This window comes from Somniosus microcephalus, chromosome 25 (assembly GCF_052327205.1).
Source record: "Somniosus microcephalus isolate GS21.2 chromosome 25, FLI_Smic_1.0, whole genome shotgun sequence".
Lineage (NCBI taxonomy): Eukaryota > Metazoa > Chordata > Chondrichthyes > Squaliformes > Somniosidae > Somniosus > Somniosus microcephalus.
In genome coordinates, this window is record NC_141011.1 from 12,593,623 (window position 1) to 12,614,518 (window position 20,896).

The following is a 20,896-nucleotide window of genomic DNA, read 5'->3' on the forward strand; positions in this document are numbered from 1 at the left end:
CACCCTAGAATGCGTTCAATCTCTAAATCTTGAGCCATCTCACTCAGAGGCCACGGGATGGCTGGTGTCAGAAATGGAAAAAGTGTCACACTGATGAGCTCTCCTCTGCTGTGCTACACCTGACCCGGCGCCTGAAATGGGATGAGTGCCATTCTTCCACGATCACACAATCATTACTATTTAAAAAAAAAATGTTGCAATGGAAATGTAAATCAGTTAGTAGCATTCCCCCCATCTACTTGTTTCTAAAAGACATTGACTTATGCTTTGGTATGAATTATATACTTACAAGTATTAACTAGAGCTCTCTGATCTGACGTTACCATGGAAATAGCTGGCATAGTTGTTCTGCACCAGAATCAAGCTTTTCAAATGGATTGATGTGGAAAAATCCTGTTGCGTCTCACATTTTTAATTCATAGCATCAAGAATTTTTTTTTTATCTGCAAGGAAAATTTTCAAACTACAACATCATGGGAGGCTTCTTAATTGCGCCTGGATCTTAAAGTGAAGCAAAGCTGACAGAGGACACAAGATTGACGGGAAATCTCAGTGATCAATGGAGCTAAGCCTTTGCCACACTTCATGATACTCTCTTTAATCTCGGTTTGGCTGTAGGACCACCAGCTGATTACATTTCTCATTCCATGTACCTGCCATTGTTAATGCAAAATGGGTGTTACTTTTAAACTGTACTGTTGCAACAGGTAGTTACTATTGCATCTGCACCTACCACTCGTTCAGAAAGTGCATTCCAGATCACCATAACTCGTTGCGAAAAAAAATTCTCATCTTACCTCTGGCTCTTTTGCCTATTACCTTATATCTGTGTCCTCTGGTTACCAAAACAAGCGCTCTACTCGGAGCTCCGACACGGCAAGAGAGCCCCAGGTGGGCAGAGGAAACGCTTCAAGGACACCCTCAAAGCCTCCTTGAAAAAGTGTAACATCCCCACCGACACCTGGGAATCCCTGGCCCAAGACCGCACAAAGTGGAGGAGAAGCATCCGGCAAGGCGCCGAACACCTCGAGTCTCTTCACTGGGAGCAAGCGGAAGCCAAGCGCAAGGAGCGCACGTCAACCCAAGCACCCGACCCACCCGCCCCTTCAACCACTGTCTGCCCCACCTGTGACAGAGACTGTAGGTCCCGCATTGGACTAATCAGTCACCTGAGAACTCATTTTTAATGTGGAAGCAAGTCATCCTCAGTTCCGAGGGACTGACTAAGAGCCTAAGATATCTGTGTCCTCTGGTTACCAATCCTTTTGCCAGTGGACACAGTTTCTCCTTATTTACTTTATCAAAATCCTTCATAATTTTGAACACCTTATCTCCCCTTAACCTTCTCTGCTCTAAGGTGACCACTCCCAGCTTCTCTAGTCGCTCCACTTTAACCAAACCCGCCCTTTGGGAAACTGACCGGATCGGGTGGAATGCCAGTTTTACACCCCGCCCGATTTTACTCTCCATTAAAGACAACGGAGAGTAATATTGGGCGGGGTGTAAAGCCGCCATTCCACCCGATCCCTCGAGTTTCTTGCCCGGCCCGTTAGTTTAAAATTACTCGCATAATCTTAGAAGCTGCTGATACAGTAGGCAGCAGGTAGTCTGAGCTTAGCTCTTGAAAATGGTGCCGAAGTCTGTCACCTGTTTGCTGTCTGTCTGCTACCGGAGGGCACGTGGATCATCTTTTTCTGGAAGATGTAATGAAAGGATGACAGATGCCCAAAACTATCTGGCCCGTTTCTATAACAAAACCTGCAATTAATGCTTAATGCTGTTGGGAATAAAATTAGTAATGCAAAGTGTCAGATAATTAGAGGAAGGTTTTGTGCTGGGACATTGGTTTTTGCTTTACTTTTTTTTCTTTACATCAATAATACTGAAATGTGTAAAGTTGCAGGCAGTGGTAGAGAGAGCATTGTGTGTTAGAATCCCAGCTTCAGCTGACCGTCAGACTTGCCTTCACACTGCTCCATCTTCAGAGATACAGAGAAACCATCAGATCCAGTCTCAACCCACAGACTTGTTCACACACTGCCATTAATGACAGTCATGAAGAAGACTCCCCACTGAAAGAGGAAGGACAGAAGTAGGAGACTGCAAGAAAACAAAGGAGAAAAGCCACAACAAAAAACTGCCCCAAAGTGATTTAATATTATAATGTAGCAGCTCGGACAACTCCTTCACAGTTCCACGATTGTAGGTTTAATTCTCAGTAATTACTAATACTTTAATCCATTATCCACCTGTAGGATCTGTTAAAGGACAAAGGACTTTTATTTATCTTGCTGCTTGAAAAGAACCCTCCGTGTGAAAGGCTTGAGTCGCAGAATTGGAGTGATTGGGATGTAGCGTGGAAATCTGTAAGATGTTTACCGGTTCTCAGCTATCAATGAAAATATTGGTGTTTGTTGAGGAAGACATGGGAAATCAGAAAAAAGAAATCACAGTAAAAAATGACCTACTACAGCAACCAACAACTTGTATTTATATAGCGCCTTTAACGTAGTAAAATGTCCCAACATAAGAACATAAGAAGTAGGAGCAGGAGTAGGCCATACGGCCCCTCGGGCCTGCTCCGCCATTCAATAGGATCATGGCGCTTCAGTTGTGTTATTTGACAAAATTCGACACTGAGCCACATGAGATATTAGGACAGGGAGAGGTAGATTTTAAGGAGCATCTTAAAGGATGAGAGAGGCGGAGAGGTTTAGGGAGGGAATTCCAGAGCTTGGGGCAAAGACAGCCACCATTAGTGGGGATAAGGAAATCGGGGCCAGAATTGGTCGAATGCAGAGTTCTCAGAGGGTTGTAGGGCTGGAAGAGGTTACAGAGATAGGGAGGGGCAAGGCCATGGAGGGATTTGAACACAAGGATGTGAATTTTAAAATAGAGGCATTGCTGGACCGGAAGCCAATGTAGGTCAGCGAGCACAGGGGTGATGGACGAATGAGACTTGGTGCGAGTTAAGACACGGGCAGTGGAGTTTTGGCTGAGCTTAAGTTTACGAAGGGTGGAAGACAGGAGGCTGGTCTGGAGAGCGTTGGAATAGTCAAATCTGGAGGTAACAAAAGCACTGTTGAGGGTTTTCACAGCAGATAGGCTGAGGCAGGGGCGGAGACAGGCAATATTACAGATAATTAAATCTAACATTATATTGACACTTGCAAAGGAATCTGCAGTTTAGTTGCCTGAACTGGATGAAGTATTAACAAATGGTGTTCATTGATATCTAGTTACAGGTTGTGCATTCCTTTATTTCAGGTTATATTTCTTCCTCTTCTTCTGGTCTGTCTGAGCCACACACCAACTGCCTATTTTCTTCTAGAGGTGCCACTAAGAGGTGTAGCAGAGCGGTCTAATGACATGCCTACATGCATTTAATGCTACTGTTGTTATATTTTTCCTTCTCTTCCCTGTGGGGAAATGCTTGGGCCTGAATTTTAATGGAGAAGGCGGGTTGGGGGCAGGGGGGCTCCGAGGCGGTCGGGAAACCCGGGAGAACGGGATTCCCGCAGGCCTTGGTGAATTTAACAGCAGGGCCTGATTTGAATAGGAAGCCTCTCTTTCACACCTGCAGCCAGCCAGATTGAGAGGCTGGCTGGCTCCGGGTGGATAGGCCGGAGGAGTGGGGGGGGGGGGGGGGCGGGGGGTCTGAAAAGATCGGGGGTCTGGAGGAGTGGGGGGGGGGGGTGGGGTGGGGAGATCGCAAAAAGATTGGGGTCGGCCAGGGGTGGGGGATCTGAACATCGATTGGGGACCGGAGGAGCGCCCGGAGCAGCGGCGGGGGGGGGGGGGGTTTACATAGAAACATAGAAGATAGGAACAGGAGTAGGCCATTCGGCCCGTCGAGCCCGCTCCGCCATTTAATGAGATCATGGCTGATCATCCAAATTCAGTACCCTGTCCCTGCTTTCTCCCCATATCCCTTGATCCCTTTAGCCTCAAGAAATATATCCAACTCCTTCTTGAATATATTTAATGAATTGGCCTCAACTGCCCTGTGTGGCAGAGAATTCCACAGGTTCACCACTCTCTAGGTGAAGAAATTCCTCCTCATCTCAGTCCTAAATGGCTTACCTCTTATCCTTAGACTGCGACCCCTGGTTTTAGACTCCCCGGCCATCGGGAACAGCTGTCCTGCATCTAGTCTGTCTAGTACTGTTAGAATTTTATAAGTTTCAATAAGATCCCCCCTCATTTTTCTAAACTCTAGCGAATATAAGTCTAATCGACCCAATCTCTCCTCATACGTCATTCCTGCCATCCCAGGTATCAGTCTGGTGAATCTTCGCTGCACTCTCTCCATGGCAAGAAAATCCTTCCTCAGATAAGGCGACCAAAACTGCACACAATACTCAAGGTGTGGTCTCACCAAGGCCCTGTACAACTGCAGCAAGACTTCCTTGCTCCTGTACTCAAATCCTCTCGCTATGAAGGACAACATACCATTTGCCTTCTTAACCGCCTGCTGCACCTGCATGGTTACCTTCAGCGACTGGTGCACAAGGACACCCAGGTCTCGTTGCACTTCCCCTTTTCCCAATCTATTGCCGTTCAGATAATAATCTGTCATCCTGTTTTTGCCACCGAAGTGGATAACCTCGCATTTATCCACATTATACTGCATTTGCCCAATCACCCAACCTGTCCAAATCGTATTGGAGTTTCTCTGCATCCTCCTCACAGCACACACGCCCACCCAGTTTTGTGTCATCTGCAAACTTGGAGATATTACATCTAGTTCCCTCGTCTAGATAATTTATATATATATTGTGAATAGCTGGGGTCCTAGCACCGGTCCCTGCGGTACCCCACTAGTCACTGCCTGCCATTCGGAAAAAGACCCGTTTATTCCAACTCTTTGCTTTCTGTCTGCCAACCAGTTCTCTATCCAAGACAGTACCTTACCCCCAATCCCATGTGCTTTAACTTTACATGCTAATCTCTTATGCGGAACCTTATCGAAAGCCTTCTGAAAGTCCAAATACACCACATCCACTGGTTCTCCCTTATCTATTCTACCAGTTACATCCTCAAAGAATTCCAGTAGATTAGTCAAGCATGATTTACCTTTTGTAAATCCATGTTGACTTTGCCCGATCCTGTCACTGTTTTCCAAGTGCTCTGCTATTACATCTTTTATAATGGACTCTAGCATTTTCCCCACCACCGATGTCAGGCTTACCGGTCTATAATTCCCCGTTTTCTCTCTACCACCTTTTTTAAATAGTGGGGTTACATTAGCTATCCTCCAATCCATGGGAACTGTTCCAGAGTCTATAGCATTTTGGAAGATGACCAGCAATGCATGTACTATTTCTAGGGCCACTTCCTTAAGTACCCTAGGATGTAGATTATCAGGCCCTGGGGATTTATCGGCCTTCAATTCTGTCAATTTCCCTAACACCATTTCCCTACAAATACTAATTTCATTCAGTTCCTCCCTCTCATTAGGCCCTATGTTCCCCGACATCTCTGAGAGGTTATTTGTGTCCTCCTTTGTCAAGACAGAACCAAAGTATGTATTTAATTGGTCTGCCATTTCTTTGTTCCCCATTATAAATTCCCCTGATTCTGACTGCAAGGGACCTACGCTTGACTTCACCAATCTTTTTCTCTTCACATATCTATAGAAGTTTTTACAGTCAGTTTTTATGTTCCCTGAAAGCTTACTCTCATAATCTATTTTCCCTTTCTTAATTAATCCCTTTGTCCTCCTTTGTTGATCCCGAGGATCATGGGCCGGAGGAGCAGAGGGTGCAGGCCTCGTTTGGTTGGGATCGGAGGCCTGGGGGGGGGTTTGGCGTCCTTGGGGGCGGGGGGGGGGAACTGTAAGGCCTCGTGGGGGCCAGGGGGGTGAGTTAGGTAGGGACCCTGGATCCAGGAGGTAAGTGTTAAGACACTTGCGTCCTGGATCCAGCAGTCCTCGCCTTGCTTTAGCTGGCAGGTTTCACGAAGCCTGCAAAACCCGACCAGCTAAAGTTAAAGACAAAATGGAGGTTAAAGCGGAGGCTTCCAGCCGCATTATAATATTTAAATTGACGACCCGCCTCCTGGCAGCGGATTGGCTGCTCCCCCTCTATCCCGCCTCTGTTAAAACCGGAAGTGGGTGGGTTGAGGTCCTGATTCACATTTTTAACCCTTTAAATTTGCCCCTAACCCACGCTTTTTTTTTTAGGTTCAAGTCCCCCCCCCCCCTTAGTCTCTGGCACTCCTTACAGCAGAGCTTCTGAGACTGGTGTCTCAATGGAAATGCAAACCCCAATCTTGCTTCTCTCTGGGACCACATATTACAGCTATAACAGATTGCATTGCTGATTCTGTCATAATAGATACCGTAGGGGCAACCCAACGGGCACATGTAATTGATCCAGGGTTACGCCAGGTATCATGAAGCTTGTACGCAAAAGGTTGCAAATTACTGACTTTACTCAAAATTTGAATCTATACAAAGGGCTAATAGGTTAAACTAAAAGTAATTACAAAAACAGCAGTATATAGTCGGTAGTTGCATTGACATCGTTTAAAATTCACTTGCCATCTCCCGTTAGTGAATGTAGAGGTATTTGTGAGGTGATGTCAGACTTCTAAAATCTCAATCTATGACAGGAAATCAGCCAAAACACACATAGCTGAAAAATGGACTGGAAAAAGCTTTCCCCATGTTTATTTTTGTATTTTTCACCCCCTCTTTAGATAGATAGGCAAGTGATACACGCTCTGCTCATGCCAATCCTGTTTCTAGTTTGTTTTTGTTCAAAAAGAATTATGAGAATTTGTTGTGTGTGTTTTTAAAAAATTGGGTTGTTTGATTCATACCACACACATCATGTAACAGTAGCATTAAATGCAAATATTCATGTCAAAGTAATGCAGGTTGTTGAATGCATCCTTCAAACTTGAACTAAAATCAATACTGCATGTCTGCATGATCAAGATGTCTGGTTTAGTATTCTCAGTCAGTTCAGTTTTTGTTAATTTTCCTGAGTTCTAAAATATTACAAAAACAATCCATTTTAAAGCGGCCTACTGTCAAGCATAAGGTAAAAAGTATTTGTTCATCTTAAACGAAGCAAAATATTTTGATTCGGTTGTCTAAAAGAAAACCTTAACGCCAGTGAGCTGGTGGGTAAATGCACTGTGCGGCTGGTGAATTGAGCCAGAGAGCAGAAGGTCCCAGTATTGGCTTTTAGTCTGTGCTGTGTTAGCTGATGTCAGTCAGGGCTGCAGTAAGGTGCTCCTGTTCACCTCAACGCCTCCACACTAGCAAGAGAGGAAAAAACAGCCAAGATTTCCACTCATTCTTAGTTGGAAAGTGTGTTTGTGTGGATGTCGGGGAAGGATAGGATTGGCTCGGCTGTGATGCCCTCCACAGCTGACTAGCCTGCCATTGCTCACTGTCCGTACAAATGAAGAATGGCTCCTTGGGCGAGGTACTAGGAGGTTGCTGGTGCTTGTGGAACAGTATCACATCATGCGTTTGTGCCTTCTGTAGAAGACGGGAAAGCATTGGACATGGTGTTAACTGAATCATTTCTGACACTGACCTCTGCCCATTTAATGTGAAATATTGATAACCACTTGTCAGTTTTAAAGTTTCAAAAGGTGTGTGCTGCTAGCCTCAGTAACAGTTATTACAGTGACTACACTTCACAAGTACTTCATTGGCTGTAAAGCACTCTGGAATATCCTGAGGTCGTGAAAAGTGCTACATAAATGCCAGTTCTTTCTTTCCTTACTGTTCCCGTCTTTTGCTTGTGATTGATTTGGCGGCAAAATTGTACAGTAAATATCCGTTTCTCATGTTGTCTAAGGTTTGCAATTTAATGCCAGATAGTGGAGCTAGTCCATTTTCAGGGGCGTTCCAGTGGAATTGGATGCTGCTTACAGCTGCCAATTTGAAATGTTTTACCGTCAGGAGCTGCTGGAATCTTCAGAGACTGGTAATGCTGAACAGTCGGTATTTTCGAGCTGTGTTATACAAAAATACCTGAAGCTGTTTTGCTCAATAATCCCTCCTGAATCTGGTTATTTGAGCAAACCTCACTTAGCACAGATTTTTCAATCGACTGCAGGTAGCAATATTCTTCCATCAGGGTGAATATATAGTAGAAAAGCCTAGTTAGAGGGATTTCTCAAATAACAGTGACTGTAGTGTGGTTATTTATTCCCTGGTGCTGTTTGAGTTCAATTATTACCTCAGCAAACTGACGCAGAAGGCGAGAGGCAGCATGCTGTGCTCACTGATTTCCGTCTGCAGTCACACCGCGGGGCCTAGCAACAGAAACCATTACTTGTCGAGCTCTGGTGGCTTGCTGACAAAACTGATCGCACTGCTCGTCCATTGCTATTCGTAAAGTGCTTTGTGTTCTCTTGGTCTTTATAAATATTAAACAATTTCAGACAGCGATAAAAGTTAAGCGCAGCAACCAGGTGGCTACCTAATGAACAATAAAGGTTAATGTTTTCTTTTCTTTCTATAGCAACACTGTACTCGAGCCGTGAAGCAAATTTATTGGTTCCTTTTGATATTTGCTAAACTCTGGGAGCTTGACAGATCATGTTGGCCAATGGCCGTGTTTTTTCCACAGACTCCCACCCTGTTATGGCCCCAGCAACTCCTGTGCAGTCGTTCTATCTGGAGGAAAGGACTGTATCACCAAGTTTCACCTTTTGCTAAGATGTTGTGCACTGGTGTATTCAGCAAATGTTTGAACTATCGCTGGATGGAATGAACCGGAAGCGGTTGGTTACCCTGTACAGAATAAACAGTCATGGTGACCTGCTAGCTTCACAACTCAATCCAATACAGCTAGAAACAGAAACCCCAGAGGCCAGAGTTGAAGCTGAGCTCATAAAGCTAAAGATACGTATGTTTCTACTACTTTGCTGTTGGACTCCTCCTTTCTCTTTGCTGTGATCCAAGCAAAGGTGCCCTTGAACATTTTCAGTTTCTTATAGGTGTTTAAACTATTATACCTTCGTTATTTCCTTTAATTACTGGAATTGTCCGAATGAATTTGTGCGACTGGAAGTCTTGCTGACTTTTCAGCAGTGAATAAGATCCTAAACTCTTGAGAGAAAATTCTGAACAAACCAAAAGGAACCCTAGAGATTGAGTAGAACGTGGGCCCTGGAGCGACAATGGATAGAGCTGTTTTCCTTGCCTTGTCCACTTCTGCAAAGAACCAGTATATTCCTCGTGTGAGATTTGCACAAGGAAGCTCCGAGGATGAACTGCTCCCAGAGATACAGCCTAACCTACTGGGGATCTTTGACCAGCACAGGAGACAGAAGCACTGGTTGAAACAGTTTCACACTTTGCTCAAAAGATGCCGCATCATACCAGCTATTCCCAAGCATGGAGTGCTGATGCCTAATGAGCAGTCAGTCCCATATTGCCTTGTATGCAGCCAATTACTGGGTTTATGGCACAACATCAAAATGCAGGTCAGTAATTTATCTTTAATGTGAAATCTTTGCAGTGGTAAGTGATAAGGACGTAATGGCCCCCATTTTACGGTCAGTGGCAAAGGAACGGCGTTCACCCCTCACCTTGCTGACAGTTGCCCACAGAGTTATCGCAGGCTTCTCATTGGAGATTTCTTCTAATCTGCTGTCTTTTCTAGTGCACGTCCTCTAAAGGGGATCTGTGGCGTCTTCAACCAATCTGCTATCCGATTTCACCCCCATTGTGTTAAAGTTACTGTTCTGGTTCCTTTAATGGATCTGTTCTTGAGTTAATGATAGAGGCTTTAACATTTAGGACAATTTACTGTTTAACATTATTTTGAGAAAGCTCCAGTTATGAAAAGATAATTGTTAATGGGGAATGGTGGTAAGGAAATAATCCAATCAAGTGGATGAGATGAATCATGATGAAATTGCAGCGTTGAAATCACACTCTGCTACTTCTCCCAAGTGGAGATTATTTATGTGTGAGCCTTGAGGAGGAGTATCGGCAAATATTGGCCTGCAGGGACATCCCCAACAAGCTCAATCCTGTCCTCACCTGACATTTATACAAATGCACTTCCGACAAGGGTCGCTAGTGATCAGGAGTGGACACCCAGCCCAAATCTAACCTTCCGAACCCAAGAATGTCGCGGCCAGTTCCAGTGTCCGAAGTGACACCTGGGTGAAGCCAGGCAACTCAGCACAGAACGGGGACCTTCCTGGCCTCTATGGCTCAGCCACTTACTGCAGAAACTTGCTGAGCCGTCAGGGGAGTTGTACTTACCAGTGCCCCTTTGCGCAAGTGTAATATGGCTATGTACCAATTTCACACAAGTTATGAAATCTGAGCTGGAAGTGCCATTATTTTAACTTAAGTAGTGCACTTTTTAAAATTCTGATTTGGGACTTCACTTTGGAGGACCTGAAGCTTGAAATCATCTGAATTGATCTGATTACTCCTCCCTTATTCCCGACACTGCTGTACCCCCCCATCTTAGTCAGCACCGAGGAAAGAAAACAAAGTTAAAAGAAAAATGAGCACCTTGTAACATCTGACCGTATCTGTGGACTGATCTGCACTGAGCATCGTACATCGAGCTAAACCTCTGCAGACCGCAGAAGATTTTAAGCCATGTGTCTCTGTGGGTTTGAAAATTCAGATACTTGCAATGCTGATTTCTGAAATGGCAACTACAGCCAAAATGATTAAAAAATTTAAGTCAAAGTACAAGCAAGAAATGATTTGCCTATATTTGAGACCCTGCCTCTTTCCCTTACTATATAAATAAAACTATTCAAATGCCATCATGTTCATATGGGACGAGGGCACACACTGTACTGAATCACTGGCCTTCACAGTTTAAAACCATTGCCAAATAAGAAGAATTCTAGGCATCTTTGAAGATTTCTTTGATGTGAGTGCTTTCAGCAGTGCTGACTTTAGACTTCAAAGCTGAACAAAAACAAATTTATTGAAGAAAATATTTCCATAATGTGCCTTTAATATAATCTCACTCTGTGGGATCAAAGAATCACTTCATACTAGTTGTAACATTTTATCTTCTTTTTCAGTAGCCTTGCCATTTTGAATTATTATACAATTAAGACCAAACGTATTCTAGCTTTCTTGCACATATCTGACTGCTTCTCCTGGTACTTTCAGTTTTGAATGTGTTCAATCCCTTTGCTTCTAAAGATGCTTTTCTGCAAAGAGTCAAATTCGAGACTTTTAACATCTCTCCTCTAATGTACTACATTTTTTCATGAGCTGTATAACACTAACTGATTTTTTTAAAGACTTCATATGATATTGTGTATGTGGCAGCTTCAAGTTGGAACCATTTTACATTTATAAATGCCCTTCCTTTTGGGCAGGGGATGTTATTTTCAGATCAAAAAGTCACTTGAATTTGCCCCTGCCAGTGTGATACAGCTGTACCCATCTGGAGGGACCCCGCTCTGTTCTGAGTTACAGATTAGATAGAGTAGCAGTAAAAGTGCTACACTTTGCTTCCGGGTCCCTGCGCCAGGATTTCTGCTGCTGGTCACTGTCAGTGAACCCTGATGGTGTTCATGTGCAGATGTTGAGTTTGGTTCGGGTTAGGCACAGCTGTGAAGCCCCCTGCAGTTGAATAGCCCGCCAGCGCTCACATTTGAAGCTTACATGAAGAATGAGCTTGCAAGGTACTGGATAAGGAAAAATAAAATCATTTGAGAGGTACAAGCTACTTCATACAGCATTAATTGTGACAATTGGAAATGTTGTCCATGTATGGATTTTTTTCCTCTCAATCAATTCCTTATATCGGCAGTCAATGAAAATCACTTTGACCTATGTCAAGCATGGAAGTCACATGAAGAGGAACCATAGAATAGTACAGCACAGAAGGTAGCCATTTGGCCCATCGAGTCTGCGCCGGCTCTTTGGAAGAGCAATCCAGTTAGTTCCACTCCTGTGCTCTTACCCCATATCCCTGCAAATGTTGCCCCTTCAACTATTTATCCAATTCCCTTTTGAAGGCGACTATTGAATCTGTATCTACCACCCTTTCAGGCAGTGCATTCCAGATCCTAACCACTCACTGAGTAAAAAGGTTTTTTCTCATGTTGCCTTTGGTTCTTCTACCAATCACCTTAAATCTGCGTCCTCTGGTTCTCGACCCGTCCGCCAATGGGAACAGTTTCTCTTTTACCAGGCGCAAGAATTGTAAGGGTTTTCTGCAGGCGGAGGGTCTCCAAAAAGCGGAACTATCCGCCCACAGAGGCCCTTCTCCACGGCAGCCAGAGGATCTTGACAGATCGGAAATGCCGGTTTCCAGCGCATGCGCTGTGCCTGCCTGAAACCGGCATTTCCGATGTCCCTACGGGTGGGTACACAGCGCGTACACACCCGTAGGGATCGGAATATTCGGCCCAATATGTTTCTGACGTTTAAGTAGTTAATCGGAGTTTGTTCAGGCATAAATTCCACCCTTGAGGTTGTGGTCATTTGTACCAGGATTGCTTTGGAGTACATAATTTGTGCAATTTACAGGTGAGTAAAGAAACCCGGTTTATTCCCTTTCAAAACAATGTAAATTGTGTTGCGGTGAGGAGTTTTAGCAAATGCTGAGCTCCATTGTGTTCCTGGAATGAGTTGTACATTCGGCCATTATCAGGCAGGCCCACACTGTATACCTGAATTAAACTTCTTACCTCTGCTACCTCTTGTTTTATTGTTTTGTGAGCATGTAGGGTACCCCAACTAATGAACTCTTTACATGTAAATTCATGTAGGATTATGCTTAAGGTACTTTTAATTTGCTGCTGGGATTCTGGGAAAGTGAAGACCTCCCACATACAGACCTCTCGCTCTGCTTTTTACTGCCCCGTGTGCCACTGTTCCTTGTTGAAGAGTCGACTGAAAGAGGCACTTGTTTTCCATTCCTCTAACTTCGTTCATGGGATGCGGGCGTCGCTGGCAAGGCCGGCGTTTATTGCCTCCCTCGTTGCATTTGAGAAGGTGGTGGTGAGCCGCCTTCTTGAACCGCTGCAGTCTGTGTGGTGAAGGTGCTCCCACAGTGCTGTTAGGTAGGGAGTTCCAGGATTTTGACCCAGTGCTGATGAAGGACTGGCCAATATATTTCCAAGTCAGGATGGTGTGTGACTTGGAGGGGAACTTGGAGGTGGTGGTGTTCCCATTCGCCTGCTGCCCTTGTCCTTCTAGGTGGTAGAGGTCGCGGGTTTGGGAGGTGCTGTCGAAGAAGCCTTGGTGAGTTGCTGCAGTGAATCTTGTAGATGGTACACACTGCAGCCACGGTGCGCCGGTGGTGGAGGGAGTGAATGTTGAAGGTGGTGGATGGGGTGCCAATCAAGCGGGCTGCTTTGTCTTGGATGGTGTCGAGCTTCTTGAGTGTTGTTGGAGCTGCACTCATCCAGGCAAGTAGAGAGTATTCCATCACACTCCTTACTTGTGCCTTGTAGATGGTGGAAAGGTTTTGGGGAGTCAGGAAATGAGACACTCGCCGCAGAATACCCAGCCTCTGACCTGCTCTTGTTGCCACAGTATTTATGTGGCTGATCCAGTTAAGTTTCTGGTCAATGGTGACCTCCAGGAATATTGATAGGGGATTGAACAATGGTAATGCTGTTGAATGTCAAGGGGTGGTGGTTAGACGCTCGCTTGTTGGAGATAGTCATTGCCTGGCACTTGTGTGGCACGAATGTTACTTGCCACTTATCAGCCCAAGCCTGAATATCATCCAGGTCTTGCTGCATGCGGGCATGGACCGCTTCATTATCTGAGGAGTTGTGAATGGCACTGAACACTGTGCAATCATCAGTGAACATCCCCACTTCTGACCTTATGTTGGAGGGAAGGTCATTGATGAAGCAGCTGAAGATGGTTGGGCCTAGGACACTGCCCTGAGGAACTCCTGCAGCGATGTCCTGGGGCTGTGATGATTGATCTTCAACCACCACAACCATCTTCCTTTGTGCTAGGTATGACTCCAGCCAGTGGAGAGGTTCCCCCCCGATTCCCATTGACTTCAGTTTTACTAGGGCTCCTTGATGCCACACTCGGTCAAATGCTGCCTTGGTGTCAAGGGCAGTCACTCTCACCTCACCTCTGGAATTCAGCTCCTTTGTCCATGTTCGGACCAAGGCTGTAAATGAGGTCTGAAGCAGAGTGGTCCTGGCAGAACCCAAACTGGGCATCAGTGAGCAGGTTATTGGTGAGTAAGTGTCGCTTGATAGCACTGTCGATGACACCTTCCATCACTTTGCTGATGATTGAGAGTAGACCGATGGGGCGGTAATTGGTCAGATTGGATTTGTCCTGCTTTTTGTGGCGAAGATATACCTAGGCAGTTTTCCACATTGTCAGACAGATGCCAGTGTTATAGCTGTACTGGAACAGCTTGGCTAGAGGCGCGGCTATTTCTGGAGCACAAGTCTTCAGCACGACAGCCGGGATGTTGTCGGGGCCCACAGCCTTTACTGTATCCAGTGCGCTCAGCCGTTTCTTGATATCATGTGGAGTGAATCGAATTGGTTGAAGACTGGCATCTGTGATGGTTGGGACCTCAGGAGGAGGCCGATATGGATCATCCACTCTGCACTTCTGGCTGAAGATGGTTGCAAACGCTTCAGCTTTGTCTTTTGCACTCCCGTGCTGGCTCCACTATCATTGAGGATGGGGATGTTCATGGAGCTTCCTCCTCCTGTTAGTTGTTTAATGGTCCACCACCATTCACGACTGGATGTGGCAGGACTGCAGAGCTTTGATCTGATCCGTTGATTGTGGGATCGCTTAGCCCTGTCTATAGCATGCTGCTTCCACTTTTTAGCATGCATGTAGTCCTGTGTTGCAGCTTTCCCAAGTTGGCACAGGGTTTGTTTTCATATTATAGAGTGCAGTCCTCAGCAGGGGTACTGTGCTTCTGGCATTAACTGCATGCTACTAAATTAAAGAGCTTACAGACTAGAGCAGTGGTGTTCCTTGGTTTGTCTCAGTAAGTATTTCAGTCCACCTTTGAAAAGATCGGAGATGTGCATGTGGGAAAGATTTGATATCCAGTTCATTTCATAATTTGGTCCTACTACAGTCCCCATCACTTACACCGCCCACGCTTAACACCAGCAGACGCCTATATCGGGCAAATAGCGCTAACCATTTGTCATCACCAGAGGAGTCAATTACAGAGGCACGCTTAATGTAGCAAGTGCGCCGGCTATTTCGGGCAGTTCAATAAGTACTTACCCTGTACCCATCTATTTAAAAGGCTCTGCTGATTTCAAGCAGTCAGATCTTCAAGCAGTTTCAGTCAGCTGTTCGCGCCTCATTAAAGTGTGGTTACCATAGCGATGAGATTCTGGATGCAAATGCTAACAATTAATATAGACAGTTGCTAAGTGGTTTTAAAATATGTTGATTACTGTTGCGTCCATGTATAATAAGACACAGACTGCAGGGGAACGGTGCAACAGGTGTTTACTCAACGTGGCTCACAGTGGAACTGATCTGTACAGATTACTACTCAGTGCTATATACAGGTGTGGTCACTGCCGGTACTGCAGTATACATGAGCTGTAAAAGATAGTTCCCCTTAAAGATATATACACTACAATTCCTCCCCTTTTAGATTAACAGTACCATAACACTCATTTAACAATTAAATATCAAACTAATTACAATTAACACTTTTAACATGCAACATTAGCTGAAAATAGTCTATTTATATATTCAGTCTTTGGGGAGGCTTCCTGATCCTTTCTGGATAGCGCCATTCCTGAGTGTCTCGCTCTTGGTGCGGAGGCGATTCTGGCCTCCTGTCGTCGGTTGGTTCATCAGCTTCCGATGCTACTGTTTCTGGGGTAGATGCGACCTGTACGTCGGGTTCATCACCAGGTACGTATGGGCGAGGCATGGAGTTGACTTGTTCCTGTGACTCTAGGATCTGGTCAGCATGGCGTCTCACGATGCTCTCCCCAACGTCCACTGTGTACATTAGTGGCCCCTGCCGTGTGCATATCGTTCCTTGCTGCCATTTTTCTGTTCGGTAGTCGCGGGCCAAGACTGGTTGCCCTACATTGAAGCTCCTTGTTGGCTTCTCATGGATGTGCTGGAATTGCTTACTCTCAACATCTCTTCGTATGTTTGGTCTGAGCAAATCCAGGCGAGATCTTAACCTTCGGTTAAAGAACATCATGGCCGGGGCCTGGTTGGTGACTGCATGTGTCTCATTCCGGTAGGCGAACAGGAAATTGTCCACCTTGTGCTGCAGCGGAATGTTGTCATTGTACATAGCCTTTATTGCCTTCTTAAAGGTTTGTACGAACCTCTCAGCCAATCCATTTGTGGCTGGATGATACGGGGCGGATGTGTAATGCCTTACCCCATTCTTTTTCAAGAACCTCCGGAACTCTTTGGACACAAACTGTGGTCCGTTGTTGGAGCAAATCTGTTCTGGCAAGCCGTTCCTGGCAAAAATGGTCCGTAGGACTGCAACAGCTTTCTCCGTGGTGGTGGAGGACATTTTGATGACCTCAGGTCATTTCGAGTGCACATCCACGGCTATTAAAAACATTGAGTCCATGAATGGACCAGCAAAATCAATATGCACCCGTTGCCATGGAGATGAGGGCCACTCCCATGGGTGTAGAGGGGCCTGTGGTGGTGCATTTTGGACTTTCTGGCATCCTGAGCAGCTCTTGGTCAGGTCCTCGATTTGTTTATCGATTCCCGGCCACCACACATAAGCCCTGGCTAGGCTTTTCATTTTTACCCCTCCCAGATGACCCTCATGAAGCTCATTGAGCACTCTATCCCTTAACTTGGGTGGAATTACCACTCGGGATCCACACATCAAGGTTCCCCGGCACACTGACAGCTGTTCTCTCCTTGTCGAGAATGCTGGCAACAGTGAGTCGCCATGTGCTGGCCATCCCTTCACCGTCAAATCATATACCCGAGACAGTGTCGGGTCATTTCGGGTTTCCTTTTCGATACAAGCTATAGTCGAATGGAATATTTCGACAGGATCCACTGCTGGTGCTTCGTCCGCAGTAGGCAGTGGCAGGCGTGATAGCCCATCAGCATTTCCATGCTGTTTCGTGCCCTTATATTCAATCTCATAGTGGTGTGCCCCGAGAAAAAGTGACCATCTTTGTAGTCGTTGCGCAGTCATCACCGGAACGCCCTTCTTCGGATTAAAAATGGAGACAAGAGGCTGGTGATCAGTCAGCAAGGTGAATTTCTGCCCGTGCAGATAGTGATTGAACTTTTTCACTCCCCACACTAGGCTGAGGGCCTCCCTGTCAATCTGGGCGTAGTTACGCTCGGCTGAGGTTAGTGATCGTGACGCAAAGGCTATTGGCCTCTCTGAGCCGTCCAAGAATTTGTGCGACAGCACCGCTCCAATGCCGTAGGGTGACGCATCACATGCCAACCGAATTGGTAATGCCGGGTTGTAATGGGCCAATACCTCTTTCGATGTGATTAGTGTTTTGCTCTTCTGGAAAGCTCGTCTACATTCGTCACTCCACTTCCATGGCACCCCAGTTTGCAGTAGGGTGTTCAGTGGGTGTAGTATTGTAGACAAATTTGGCAAGAACTTATGGTAGTAGTTTACGAGCCCGAGGAACGACCTCAGTTGTGACACATTTTCCGGTGCTGGAGCCTTGACTACTGCCTCAATCTTCTCTGGGGACTTATGTAACCCCTCTTTATCGATAACGTGGTCACAATACGAGATCTGTTTTCTAAAAAACTCGCATTTGGGGCGGTTAGCTCGGAGCCCATATTCCTGCAATCTAGTGAGCACCTGCTCCAGGTTGGCAAGGTGATCACTGTCATTTTCGCCCGTGACCAGGATGTCGTCCAAATAACACTGGGTCCCTGGGATCCCTTGCAGGACTTGTTCCATTGCCCTCTGCCAAATAGCCGGAGCTGATGCTACCCCGAATACCAGCCGGTTGTATTGGTAGAGACCTTTATGGGTGTTGATTGTGAGGTATTTTTTTGATGCTTCTTCTACCTCCATTTGCAGATACGCCTGGGCCAGATCAATCTTAGTGAAGCGTTTCCCTCCAGATAGCGAGGCGAAAATATCTTCAATCCGCGGAAGTGGATATTGTACGGTGTGAAGGACCGGGTTCACTGTTACCTTAAAGTCCCCACAGATGCGAACCTTCCTTGGTTCCCCAGGTGTGCTGCTCAACGACTTTTTCATCACAGGGACGATGGGTGTAGTCCACTCACTCCAGTCTACCTTGGACAGTACACCTGAATGTTCCAGACTCTCCAGCCATGCTTCGACGGCTGGGCGGATCGCATAAGGTATCGGTCTGGCCTTAAAAAATTTTGGGCTCGCGTTTTCTTCAATTTTAATCGTCGCTGTCATGCCTTTTAGTGTTCCGAGTCCTTGCTGGAACACTTCTTTCGCGTCAATTAGGATCTTTGACAGTCGCCCAGGTGTGACGTCGTCATCCTTTTTGTCAGCCACAGTCAGTGCCTGTATGGAATGCTAATCCAGTTGTATTTTCCGGATCCATTCACGTCCCAGTGATGGTGGTCCTCCATCTTGCAATACATACAGGTCTAGTTTTGGTGTTTCCTTACCGTTATATATAACGGTCACCCTTATTTTTCCTTTGGGGTAGACTTTTTGCCCCGTGTACGTCTTCAAAATAATTTTTGTGTCTCTCAAGGGTATGTGTGAGAATAGCCGCTCGTAGTCCCGTCGGTTTATGACTGTTAGGGCTGATCCTGTGTCCGATTCCATCTTTACCTGGACTCCTGCTATCTTGAGAGTGACCCAAATGGTTCGGTGATCCTCCGTTGTGATCACATTATGTAGTTTCAGACAACTCAGTTCCCTGATTTCGGAGCCGTTATCACTCTTTTGTTCATCTGAACTATTCTCCGTCATCTTCTGTACCTTCTTGTACTTTCCTTTGGTAGGTTTCTTATTGCTGGTTTTCTTTCCCGACCTGCAGACTCGTGCTATGTGTCCTACTTTTCCACACTGTCTGCACACTTTGTCTTTTAACCAGCAATCATTCTGGTCGTGTGTTGCTCTGCCGCAGCGATAGCACTTCTCTGTTCCATATGACATTTCGTTTGTGCCATATTCTTGCGGTCTCTGTTGTATCTCTGCAGCGCCCCGTGCTGCTGCTTCATATGATACCGCAATGCTGAAAGCCTTTTCCAGCGTAAGGTCCTTTTCAGATAAAAGCCGTTTCTGGGTTCCTTCACTTTGAAGCCCACACACAAACTTGTCCCTTAAGGTATCTGCCAGTCCCGCTCCAAACTGGCAGTGTTTCGATAGTTGGCGCAGTTCTGTTAAATAATCAGCATTGCTTTCATCCTTATGCTGGTTCCGTTTGTGAAACTTGAATCTTTCTGCTATCAGCAGCGGTGTGGGGTTTAAATGTTCCTGTACTGTCGTTACTATGTCTTCAAAACTCTTTTCCATTGGCTTCATTGGGGTTACTAGATTTCGTAATAAACCATACGTCATTGCACCCATTAAATTTAAAAATACCGACGCTTTCTTGTCATCTGACACCTCATTTGCCTTGCAGTACACCTCTATTCGTTCGACATATGTAGTCCAATCTTCGACTTCATTGTCAAATGCGGTGATACTGGCACTCTTTGGCATTTTGGGTGTGGTTTAAAATGGCGTCTCCCAATGACTGAAAATGGCGTCTCCCACGCTTTCCTTCCTCCCCCGCTGCTGCCAACGCCGCTCCCGGCGGTTCTCGTGGCAATGGTGACGCCCTGTAGGTTTCGCGCGCTTCTCCTGCGCTGCTGCCAACGCCGCTCCCGGCGGTCCTCGTGGCAATGGCGGCGCCTCGCGGGTTTCTGTGCGTCTCTCTCTCCCTCTCTCCGACGCTGCTCGGCCCCTGAACACCGGCTGCGCCCTGTGCGCTCTGCCCTCTCTCTCCCCTGTTGACGCTGCTCGGCCCTTTGCTGTGCCGCTCGGTCGGGCTCTAGCCCGCCACTGTCCGGGAAGGGTCTGCGCACTACCTGTTGCCAGCCTGTTTCGCTGGACCGCCTCGACTGGAAAGCCAAGCCTGGCTCTCGACAGCCTCCCCCGCAATTCTCGAGTCTCTGCTGGATGACTGGGCGGTTGCCCGTGGTCGATGCCCAAGTCTCTGGCCTTGACCTCCAATCCAATGATCTCCAGGAACGAATCCCCGGGAGGTGATGCAGAGTTGCAGGTAGGTTCGAACTTGCCTCGTCGCCAATGTTGCGTCCGTGTATAACAAGACACAGACTGCAGGAGAAACGGTACAACAGGTGTTTACTCAACATGGCTCACAGTGGAACTGATCTGTACAGATTACTACTCAGTGCTATAGACAGGTGTGGTCACTGCCGGCACTGCAGTATACATGAGCTGTAAAAGATAGTTCCCCTTAAAGGTATATACATTACAATTACCTTGCTTATAGTGGGCAAATCACGTTAACACCAATCCGCCCGCAATAAGCGGTGGGGGCTGTATTACATTCCTGGGTTACGCTATCGTCTGGTTAGATAGTGGGCAGTACGGGCACATAGAAACATAGAAGATAGGAGCAGGAATAGGCTCCGCCATTTAATGAGATCATGGCTGATCATCCAAATTCAGTACCGTGTCCCTGCTTTCTCCCCATATCCCTTTAGCCTTAAGAAATATATCCAGCTCCTTCTTGAGTTTATTTAATGAATTGGCCTCAACTGCCTTCTGTGGTAGAGAATGTCACAGGTTCACCGCTCTCTGGGTGAAGAAATTCCTCCTCATCTCAGTCCTAAATGGCTTACCCCTTATCCTTAGACTGTGACCCCTGGTTCTGGACTCCCCCGCCATTGGGAACATCCTTCCTGCATCTAGTCTGTCTAGTCCTGTTAGAATTTTATAAGTTTCAATGAGATCCCCTCTTCTAAACTCAAGCGAATATA

At 46.2% G+C, this 20,896-nt stretch overlaps 1 protein-coding gene across 2 annotated transcripts in view; it reads left to right on the forward strand.

Moving 5' to 3' along the window:
• Positions 1-20,896, forward strand: part of nphp4 (nephronophthisis 4) — a 517,372-nt gene that overhangs the window by 18,625 nt on the left and 477,851 nt on the right. Inside the window, exon 1 of one of the 2 annotated variants that reach the window (XM_085966846.1) lies at positions 8,403-9,456. The exons of the other annotated variant lie outside the window; for it this stretch is intronic. Within the exon in view, the coding sequence (XP_085822972.1) occupies positions 9,151-9,456 (306 nt within the window). The 5' untranslated portion in view covers positions 8,403-9,150. Of the gene's footprint in view, positions 1-8,402; positions 9,457-20,896 lie in introns of those variants that run through there. 2 annotated transcript variants of the gene reach the window in all.